Source organism: Rhipicephalus sanguineus, chromosome 5, assembly GCF_013339695.2.
Source record: "Rhipicephalus sanguineus isolate Rsan-2018 chromosome 5, BIME_Rsan_1.4, whole genome shotgun sequence".
Classification (NCBI taxonomy): Eukaryota; Metazoa; Arthropoda; class Arachnida; order Ixodida; family Ixodidae; genus Rhipicephalus; species Rhipicephalus sanguineus.
In genome coordinates this window covers 100,602,453-100,614,236 of record NC_051180.1, presented here as the reverse complement: position 1 = coordinate 100,614,236, position 11,784 = coordinate 100,602,453, and the positions used below count along the sequence as shown (strand labels likewise).

Sequence of the window (11,784 nt, the reverse complement as noted above, 5' to 3'; positions counted from 1 at the left end):
AATGTGCACCGCCGGGATCCCTTCTTTGTGTGTATAGTGTCTTTTGTGTCTTTTGTTCGCCTCCCAGGCACCGTCCGTCGTCCAGGCGCGCCGCTTCTCTCTTTCTTGGAGTGCGAAGAAGGTGGTGCTTACTTTTCGTCTAGTGGGCGGAGATGAAGCGAACGTGTTGATTGGACTGTCCTGGACTTGATTGTTTTCTCCAGCAGGGAATACTGGGAAGGCCCAGGCTTTATAACGCAAGCGTCGGGACGCTCCAAGCATGCTACGACAAGCGTCCACGAGCTACCACGAGGCTTCGACAGGCCACGTCGAGGCTACGTCGACGCGACGCAGCGTCGCTAGATGACGCTACGACACGCTACCAACGCATCATGTAAAAATTACACCATCTCCAGTTAAAGGGGACCATGAGGCGATGCGAAGCCGGAGCATTTGCACGATCGCGTTCCGTTGGCGTTCGTTCGGCATGCTACCGACCTCGCGTCGTGGAACGCGAAGAGGGACGCTACGCGCGTCGTATCTTCCATCTAGCCTGGCCGTTAATTCTCACAGGGCGAGCGGGGAACGCGGTCGACAGGCGGGCGAGAGGGGGGCAGCGTAGGAGAGGAGAGAGAGGGGGAGGGGACGCGCATGCGCTCGCACTCATCGCGGCGTTGCGCAGGAGAGAATTTCGGCATGTCTAGCCCGCGTTTCAGAGGAAGAGTGGAAAGGGGGAGAGGAGAGGGAAAGTGGAGAGGGTTAGGGTAGAGGGGAAGGGGGGAGGGTGAGTGGAGAGGGTATGCGCAGTAAGTGTGGTCACGCCGCACACCACCGGATTGAGCTCGGCCTTAAGATACTTCGCATCTAATAAACGTTCCTGTTATCAGCCCCGGTTCCTGAGCTCTACTTCTCCCTGAGGCCAGGCTGCTCCCCGGTCCTATGGGCAGACCCCCGACAACATCAGCACTTCCATTCGTTCCTATCATGGTGTGCACACTGCACTGGAGCAACAGACTGAACGTACGTACACGATCATATAGGAGTCAAACAAGGATTGTAGGCCCGACATATGCAGCACATTTCCCTGTTCAACCATTGATTTACAAAAGCTGTTCTGCAAAACACTAGAACACACACGCACACACACACACACACACATATATGTATATATATATATGTGTATATATATATATATATATATATATATATATATATATATATATATATATATATATATATATATATATATATATATTGTTAAGGTGTTTAATAGACAGCACTCAACGATAATGAGTAATGGCGACAGTCACGGCAAGGCACGAACTCTCTGCGCGAGCGGCGTTCTTTCTTCAAGCAACCAAAGAGGATGACCCACTAGAAGGCGCTGGAGAGGGTAACCCATTACCATGTCCCAAGGCTTCTCTACAATTATCCCGGGTACGAAAAGGGAGCCGTCCGGCGACCTAACAGCTCGTCACTATGAGTGGGTCATAGTAGGCCTTGAGGCGCTCCACGTTGACAATGTCGCGCCCTCGACGGCGCATGTCCGAAGCTGGTTCGATGGGTTCGATCAAGTAGTTGACCGGGGATGTGCGCTCGACGACCCGGTATGGGCCTTCGTATTTCGGCAGCAGTTTTGAAGAAAGGCCACTTGCAGTGGTAGGGACCGAGAGCCATACGAGCGCTCCAGGAAGGAACGTGGGTTCAGAAGTGGTGGTGCCATCGCGAATGCTCTTCTGCAGCTCTTGTTCCTGCGTCGTAAATGTCTTGGCAAGCTCGCGACACTCTTCTGCGAGCCTGGCTGTGTCAGAAATAGGCGCACACTCAGATGAATCCGGCTTGTATGGAAGTATCGTGTCGATGGTGTGCGACGGGTGCCTTCCGTACAGTAAGAAGAACGGTGAAAAACCAGTAGTGCTCTGAGGGGCGGTGTTATAGGCGTAGGTGACGAAGGGCAGAATGGCATCCCAATTGGTGTGATCGGCGGCGACGTACATTGCCAGCATGTCGCCGAACGTGCGGTTAAAGCGTTCGGTTAGGCCATTCGTCTGCGGGTGGTAAGCAGTAGTTTTGCGGTGAACAGCATGGCACTCTTTCAGAATGGCTTCCACGACTTCCGATAAGAAGACACGGCCTCGGTCGCTGAGAAGCTCTTGGGGTGGACCGTGACGCAGTATGAATCGGTGTAGTAGGAATGAGGCAACATCGCGCGCTGTAGCCGCTGGGAGGGCGGCGGTTTCGGCGTATCGCGTTAGATGGTCAACAGCGACGATGGCCCAGCGGTTACCAGCCGAACTCAGAGGAAGTGGTCCATACAAATCGATGCCCACGCGCCCGAACGGACGGTTAGGGCAAGGTAATGGTTGTAGACCTGCTGGCGACACGTGCGTTGCAGGTTTTCGGCGTTGGCAATCGAGGCCGGAGCGAACGAACTTCTGCACGTAGCGGTACATCCCACGCCAGAAGTATCGTTGTCGAATGCGGTGGTACGTTTTGGATACCCCAGAGTGCGCGCATTGCGGGTCGGAGTGGAAGGCCTCGCATATATCAGAACGCAGACTGCAGGGTATCACTAGTAGCCACTGGCGGCCGTCGGCGTTGTAATTGCGTCGGTGCAGAAGGTCGTCACGAACGGCGAAATGCTGGGCTTGACGACGTAACGCGCGAGTGGATGGTGTTGCCGTCGGATCAGTAAGCAAGTCGATCAGCGAGGTGATCCATTTATCCTTGCGCTGTTCGGTAGCGATGGTGTGAACGCTGATTGAAGCACCAGCTATGTGAGATACTGAGCAGGGGGCATTGTCGTCAGGCAAGGGAGAGCGCGAGAGGGCGTCGGCGTCAGCATGCTGGCGTCCGTTGCGGTACAGCACGCGGATGTCGTAGTTTTGCAGGCGAAGTGCCCAGCGGGCGAGACGGCCTGAGGGATCCTTCAATGACGACAGCCAGCATAGTGCATGATGGTCGGTGACGACATCAAATGGGCGACCATACAAATAAGGCCGAAACTTTGTAAGGGCCCATATGATCGCCAGGCACTCTTTTTCCGTGACTGAGTAATTGGTCTCGGCTCTGGTAAGCGTACGGCTTGCGTATGCCATGACATATTCGGGGAACCCTGGTTTGCGTTGCGCAAGGACAGCGCCGAGGCCTACACCGCTGGCGTCCGTGCGTACCTCCGTAGGGGCCGTAGGGTCGTAGTGACGTAGTATGGGAGGAGACGTCAACAAACGACGGAGCTTTGCGAACGCGTCGTCACACTCGGACGACCACGAATTTAGGGGTCCGTTACTTCCAGGGAGCTTCGTCAGCGGCGATATGATGGTGGCAAAGTTTCGTATGAAGCGTCGAAAGTATGAACACAGTCCGACGAAACTGCGCAGTTCTTTGACGGACGTAGGTTTGGGAAATTCGGCCACGGCCCGAAGCTTGGCCGGATCGGGAATGATTCCGTCTTTGGACACGACGTAGCCAAGGATTTTCAGCTGCCGTGCCGCAAATCGGCACTTCTTCAGATTCAGTTGCAGGCCGGCGTTGCTCAAACGTGTCAAAACATGTCGCAGACGTTGGAGATGCGTGGAGAAGTCCGGAGCGAAGACGACGACGTCGTCCAGGTAACACAGGCACGTGTGCCATTTCAAGTTACGCAGAACGGTGTCCATCATGCGCTCGAAGGTCGCAGGCGCATTACACAGACCGAACGGCATGACGTTGAACTCGTACAAGCCGTCGGGCGTGACAAAGGCTGTCTTTGGTCGAGCGTCATCAGCCATGGGTACTTGCCAGTACCCCGAGCGCAAATCGAGAGATGAAAAGAATTCTGCTCCTTGGAGGCTGTCAATCGCGTCGTCGATTCGCGGCAGTGGATAAACATCCTTGCGGGTGACCTTGTTGAGCCGTTGGTAGTCCACACAGAACCGCACAGAACCGTCCTTCTTCGTAACGAGAACAACAGGAGACGCCCATGGGCTGTCGGAGGGCCGAATTACATCGCGTCGAAGCATATCGTCCACTTGCTCGTTAATTACCTGGCGTTCTGTGGGAGACACGCGATATGGACGTTGCCGCAGTGGTGGTTGGGCGCCAGTGTCGATGCGATGCGTAACAGCGGACGTGCGGCCGAGGGAAGTTTGCCCGACATCGAAAGAATGACGAAATTCATCCAACAAGCACAGAAGCTGCGAACGCTGGACCGACGTAAAGTTGTCAGCAATGGAGGGACCAAATACATCAGTAGGTGACGAATCAGACGTGGAAACAGCACTGATGGTGCGGGAACTGGTACAGTGCGAGTCATCGGGTGCGTCCAGAACTTGTGCGTCTTCAACGGGTTCCACTTTGCCGAGACATTCCCCTCGAACCAACGTAACAATGCACGGGGATGGGTTGGTAACAAAAATAGTGGTGCTGCCCTGAGTGACTCGCACGGTCGCAAAAGGTACCAGCAATCCTTTCCTAGTGCAGACGCGGGCAGATGGCGAAAGGAGTGCAGTGGTGTCGGAGAGACCGGCGCAGTAGACCGACACAGCCGTTGACGAGTTTGGAGGCACTTTCGTATCGTCTTGGACGAGGATCTTGCTCATTGCCGATGGACTGTCTGTCGGCGTCAAATGTGAGAACGGTGAGAGTTCGATTTCGGCTGGTGCGCAACGAATTACGGCGTCGTGGCGGGAGAGGAAATCCCATCCCAAGATGACGTCGTGAGAGCATGCCGCAATTATGATGAACTCGACGTCGTACAGAACGTCCTGAATGACGACGCGAGCAGTGCATACTGCTGTGGGATGAATACTCTGGGAGCTCGCGGTACGAAGGGACATCCCAGAAAGTGGCGTCATCACTTTTCGAAGTAAGCGGCAAAGTTTTGCGTCCATAACGGATACAGCGGCTCCAGTATCGATAAGGGCCGATGCGCGAACACCGTCCACAAGCACGTCGATTACATTCGATGGACTTCGCTGAGGGCTTTCACAATTCGATAGCGTCGCAGCCCTTGCCTCCTGGACTGCGGCGACTAGTTTTCCTGCTCTCGTGCGACCGAACGAGGCCGCATGGGTGACAGTGACCGACGTCGAGGAGACGGAGAGCGGCGAGTAGCTGGAGGTGGGCGTGACGTCGGCGACATAGGTGGAGGTGGGTCGTAGAATGCATGGCTTGACTGGCTGGTGACAGGTGACGCGACTCGAGACGGCTGCACGCGTTGACAATAACGTGCCACGTGACCGGCGTAACCGCAAGCAAAGCAGATGGGCCGGTTGTCGGGGGTGCGCCATCGGTTCGCCGGGGTAGGTCCCGCCCATGTCGCAGTACGTGATTGACGAGTCGGCTGCTGAAATGACTGCCTAGTGGGCTGCAGTCGGGGCCGAGGGATGGCGTCAGCATATGTAGCCGGCACACCCGCCTCAAAGAACGGAGGTCTAGCGGCGGCTTCGGCGTAACTCATTGGGGCAGCCGCAGGAATTACTTCGGGCGTCCTGGCGACAACTTGAGCGTAACTCTGAGGCGCAGGAGCCGGAGGTTGCGGGTGGTACTCAGGCATGACCTCCGCAATTTCCTGCTCAATCGCTCGGCAGAGAGGAGGAAGAAGGGTGGTCGACGACTGTTGAACGTGCGGCGGGTGGGCAAAGGCGAGGAGGGAGATCTGGCGTGCAATTTCCTCGCGCACGAATGACTTGACTTCTGCCAGCAACGCGGCCTGGTCAGATATTGCCGCCAAGCCAGCAAGCTCTGCGTCGCATCATGGGGAGCGACGGGTCATTGAACGCTGCCGGCGGAGCTCCTCGTAGCTCTGGCACAGCGTTATGACCTCGGCCACTGTGCCAGGGTTTTTGGCGAGCAGCATGGTGAAGGCATCGTCGTCAATGCCTTTCATTACGTTCCGCATCTTGTCAGACTCGGGCATGGTTCCGTTGGCCTTCTTACACAAGTCGAGGACGTCTTCGATATAACTTGTGAACGATTCACCGGCCTGTTGAGATCGCTCACGTAAGCGCTGTTCGGCTTGCAGCTTACGAACTGCTGGGCGGCCAAAAACGCTGATGACGGCGGTCTTGAAATCGGCCCAAGTAGCAAAATCGGACGCGTGGTTGTTGTACCACAAGCTTGCTACGCCCGCGAGGTAGAACACCAAGTTGCGTAACTTGCCTTCTTCGTCCCATTTGTTGGGGATGCTGACGCGCTCGCAAATTGCGAGCCAGTCCTCCACGTCGGTGCTATCGGCGCCAGTGAAGATAGGTGGGTCGCGTATACGGGGGACACCGGGACATGTGCTCGTTTCGAGAGGAGGCGTTTGCTGGGCGGCGTCTTGAGGCATGGTAGATGGCAAGGTACGGGATCGGAGCTCCAGGGGCATTGAATGGGAGCAGAGCACTCTCCACCAAATTGTTAAGGTGTTTAATAGACAGCACTCAACGACAATGAGTAATGGCGACAGTCACGGCAAGGCACGAACTCTCTGCGCGAGCGGCGTTCTTTTTTCAAGCAACCAAAGAGGATGACCCACTAGAAGGCGCTGGAGAGGGTAACCCATTACCATGTCCCAAGGCTTCTCTACAATATATATATATATATGTATTTAAATGTGCTGTTCTAGCAGGCCAATCAGAAAGGCCTTCGCAGCTCTGGTGCTACATTTAAGCTACTTACCAAGCAATTATCTACTTTCTATGGCGTTATAGGGCATAAAAACGATATCAGGAATTGTGTGAACAACTTGCCCCGCCACGGTGGTCTAGTGGTTATGGCGCTCCACTGCTGACCCGAAGTTCGCGGGATCGAATCCCGGCCGCGGTGGCTGCATTTTCGATGGAGGCGAAAACGCTTCGGGCCCGTGTACTTAAAATTAGGTGCACGTTAAAGAACCTCAGGTGGTCGAAATTTACGGTGCCCTCCACTACGGCGTCTCTCATAATCATATCGTGGTTTCGGGATGTTAAACCCCAGACATTGTTATTATGTGTTCACAACATGCGGCATGGCACCGTGGTACGAATCTGTTGCTTTGCCGTGGCCTGGGGTTTGTTGATGCCCACAATGTCGCTAGCAACGGTCACAATATTTACCTCGGATGAAATGGCTTCCGCTTCATGACGTCGAGAAATGGTTGCTACGCCGAAGGAAATGCAAATAAGAAAGCACGACACAAGCAGAAATTTGAAGTTTATTTTCTAACATCAGAGAGTTATCTCGATACTATACAGAGCACACTTCGCAAAAAAAAAAAGAGACACAGAGACAAAAACTTGAGGCTGGACAACGTAATACTAACAGTGTGTCCAAGCTTCAAGTACAACAACGCCCGCGTCGCATCTCCTTTGTTAACTTTCGTCGCAGTAAATTGTGGTATCACAGTGCCTCAATGTTGCTAGTAATAGGGAGAACGTCACAAGAGTCTTAACACGGCTTACTGTACAGACAGTGTTTTCTTTTTTTTTTCACACTGTTCCACGGTTCCCGTGGTACCCATCTTTTTTTTTTCAAAAGGAGGGATGGTTGCGCACGGCCTCATGCGATTTCGCATGGGAGTTAAAAAATATATGATGATGATGATGATGTTAGGTTGCCGCAATAGCTTCAATTGACCCGCGTGAGTTGTGTTCAAATGGAGCTTCCAAGATTAGAGCAATGTTACGTTTGCTGACAGCCTCGAGCTAAACAGTTTGTATAAGTACCGTCTGCTATTCACAAACAAATTGTTGTGCGAATGCTCCGCAGTTCTTCCTCAATACTTCATCACATTAACTTGCTTTCTCCAGACATGAAAAAGTGACGAAATGAAACATTCATTCTAGTTTTTTTTTAATTAGAACTTTTTCCTGGAGAAAGCTCTCGTAGCGTTCTTGAACGAAATTTGACACGCCAGACTGTAACAGGAGCACTGAACTACTAGTATTAAATTAGGTAATGGGGCTTTTTTTTTATTTCCACGCTGATCGTGCTTTTTTGACATAGCCTAATTAATTGCTTTTCAAGGTTTATTAAAATGAAGCCGAGATAATGGCTCCCGTGAAGCTCGTCTGACACTGCGCGTTCTTCAATATTCATGATGCTATTCCCCACAAAATCGGAAAGAAAGGCAGTAAAAGCAGAAGACGAAAACATTAACTTGTTCATCGCAGTTTTTTTATAAAAACAGGCAGTGAACAGTAGTCAAGGTATTTAGCATGTTTTCTTCTTTTTTATCTCTAGCTTTTCCCTTCGATCGGGAAACACATTTTTCAAGTGAGGACTTGGTAATTTGACTGCAGGCACACTTTGTGATTCTTCACGGCGATGGCAGCTTGATACTAATAGTTGAGGTTCTTTCGGCATTTTGAATGGTACACATTTCTATATTCGGCATTTTGAATGGTACTTTTCTATTTTCCAGAATTGAAAACACTTGCGTTGTCACCTTTCGTACTCGGCAAATAGCAGCAATGTCACTACATGCCGTAATTCTCTGAGTAACGTTTGTACTCAAACCGTGTCCATCACGATTACCAGCATTTACGGTCAACGGCAAGCTTTGCAGCTATCGCTACGCTCGCTTTAATGGAGAAAGCTGTGTACCATAATGTAGGGAGTTCAACTCCCGAAGAGTGAAGCCGTGCAAAAATGTACCGGCTTAAGGCGATCATATAATAATGGTAGAGGCTGAGCCAGCTTCATCCTATCTAAGGAGGAGCGGGCTTTTTAAACTCACACGTTTTGTTGGTCAGCGTAAGGCTCCGAGTGTTCCGTGTCCGATTGTTTCTTCTCAGACACGTCCAACCATTTCAGATACCGAATGTCCTTGTTAGAATGAACTCGTCTATTCTAGACTACTCAAAACGTAAAGCCAACATTCTTTGTGGCTGGGCAGCCGTTTAGCGATCTATCCTACACATAATTTTCATCGTTGCAATGAGGCTGTCATAAAACAAAGTATATTTTATCATCTCGCACATGTTTTGTTTTAAATGAAACACCTTGCGTACATTTTTAGTCAGGTCGTGGTTAATTGCTGGCTATATCCAGGAAACCAGATGAAAAATGTTTGGTTTCCTGGTTATATCTAGCACTTTAAGCTGGACCTAAATAAGAGTGTAAAATTGCAGCTCTTATCATATTTCCACAGAGTGAAGGAGCACTTAGAGTACTTTACGGAAAAGTACAGAACTAGAGTACGGAATCCGTGCACGTTGGGTTGCGTTTAAGCCACATTGAGGAGGTCAATTGAGAAAGCCTGCCCCCCTCGCAAGCGTAACTTCAAAAACACGTATTTCCCACTAACGCCTTCTAATGCGTGGCCATCAGGCCCACTGCAAATATTCAAATGGCGTCGTGTTAGCTTATGGACGTAGTAATTCCCAGCCTGGCTGTTACCCTTTGCAATAACAAGCAGTAGAATGATATGTATAAGATTTAAACAATCTCGAAGCGTTCTTGCAAATTTTTAGTCTGCGTAGACGATGTACTAAATTTGTGTTGTATATCCAATTCTTTCATCCTTCTTCTCTATATCCAATTCTTATGACAATCGCTTCTTTGATTTCGGATATGAAATACTACGTGAACTTTTGCATTGCTGGTGCTGACGTCTTGCCGGTGCTGTCGTCTAACTTTTGCCTCATTTTAGCCGTTAACACGTGCGGATAACTGTACCGTTTACACGTGCGAATAACTGATGTCTTCAGTCAGTTCAGCTAACAAAATTATTTACGTAACAGTCTCACAAACTTGGTGATTACTAACCACCTATACGAGGACATCCAGAGGTTAGGCTAAGCAAACCATTTTTCTCCTCGTAGTAAAACCATACACAACGAAATGAACTTCTGCCGCCGTAATAGGAACGAACTGAATATAGTTCTTGTTTAGTACTGCCTAGTAATGTCTAGTATTCTTAGGAGTGCTTTTGTATGGGCAAGGTGGTGCGACATTTGCGAAGTTAACCAGTACGAAAAAACGAGACACACTGGTCCTTTTTGTACATGTGTCTTTCGCCTTGTCTTTCGTGCTGGTCAACTTGGCAAATGTCTAGTATTCGTCCATAAAGTAGTTCTTCGGTAATGCTTGCATGAAATTATATGTTACCTGCTAACCTTCTGCGCAGCAAGTGGGAAAAGGTCGGTATTCTCTTCATTCTGCATTAAGAATTCAGTGTCCGACTTGCTTCCAGTGTGGATGACACAAATGAAACACTACGTGTGATTCTAGCATGGTTAACACGGTTTCGTCGACTACTTCTGCCGAAATCTTCTGACATGTTTCACTTCGTCGACTGCCACTTGAGTCCAGGAAAAGATAATCTGCAAAGAGGGCCACACTTCACAAAACTGCGACCACAGTTAAGACCGGCAGCGTAAGGAGGAGCAACGGATAGCGATAAAGAGATCAGTTCATCTTCCTACACACATTGTAGCACTGTTCGGAAAGTGAGGATAACACGAAGTGTTCGTCGTCGTGTTGTCCCTCAGTGTCACTTTCTGTCCTTCCACTATGGCACATTTCCGGCTTCGATCCAGTTTGTCACTTGTTCAGTCCAGAAGAACACGTCACTGACAATAGCGGCACCACGTACGATGTCCGCATAGTACCGGGCGAGCATCGTCCCTGGTCACTTTTCACACAATTGTCTGACGATACTTGAGCGGAGGCGGAACCACCACGCATTCCGACACGTCATCCACGTTTGCCTCGGTGCACAAGGCGGACGGCACGGCGACGGCAGGAACGGCCACAGGCGTAGAGACCAAAGTGGACACCGACTCGTTGAGCACGGCTCGAGTGTGCCCTGCATTCTTGGACTGGTATTCCTGCGGTGGCGGTCGTCCGAGCGTCGATTTCTGCAGGAAGTAGGAACAAACCAGGGAGAAGAAATGTGAAGCAGGGTGTTCACAGCTGTTACACGAAATGCCGGAGCATATATCGGTGGTAGCTTAGTGGCTGTTGCGTCGCGCTGCTGAGGTCAACATTTGAGGTCGAGCGTTCGAGACTCGACGCAATCGCTTTGCTGCTGTGCGACGTGCAGAAGTGAGCAGTAAGGCATGACTAAAGACAATTTACACTTTTCAGACAATTTACGTTTTTCGATGCGTTGGGCATAAGGGAGGCAAGTGCATTGATTGCAGTTAGAATTTCGTAATATTTTTCTACTTTCATAGTTATTACAAGTTCTTTTTGGTACAGTGCGTGAAGACACGCAACACCGGTGAGGGCTATGAGTCTAACCAGATTAGAAAGAAATAAATAATAAACAGAATAAAATGAAAACAAAGAAAACGCCACTGGACCTGCGAGGCAAATGAATACCCTTTAATATTACCTCTGATGATACCAACGGTGCTTTTCACTAGTAGCAGTGCTACTACATAAACATTCTCTCATGTTTGCAAGGGAACTTGTGATCTCGCACCATCACGTGTTCTGTGTAGTCGACATTCTACTGAAGCACGAAGCAAATTAGGCTCAATGTGCTCAGCGCAAGTTTTATAGAATGAAATGTTCATGATGATACCTTACGTGTGGCCTGACTGTAGTTCATTTCCATGAAGTAATAAACGATTTATAAAATGCTACAAAATCTTTCTCTGTGCGTGAATGTGTTTGTCGCCTGTTATAAATCTTTTGCTTGTTATTGGCACTGCGGCAGTTATTAAGGCTGCCACCTTGTACACCTCGCTCACCCTAACATGTGAGTATAGAGCGAGGAATGGAATTAAAAAACTGAGTTAACGAATCGTACATCGTGTTCAGCATCAGCTTCTGTCCAGCCTTTCCACCGCACCGCTTCGGACGGGCGATCCTCTTCTTCCTTCAGCCTCTCCTCACTGCCACTTACGTCTG

At 50.3% G+C, this 11,784-nt stretch overlaps 1 protein-coding gene across 1 annotated transcript in view; it reads right to left on the bottom strand.

The window, feature by feature from the left end:
* Positions 1-8,840: 8,840 nt before the first annotated feature.
* The window catches only part of LOC119394877 (nephrin), a 278,061-nt gene continuing 275,117 nt past the window's right edge, over positions 8,841-11,784 (bottom strand). The window contains 2 exon segments of the mRNA XM_049416006.1: positions 8,841-10,784; positions 11,684-11,781. Of these exon segments, the coding sequence (XP_049271963.1) occupies positions 10,563-10,784; positions 11,684-11,781 (320 nt within the window). The 3' untranslated portion in view covers positions 8,841-10,562.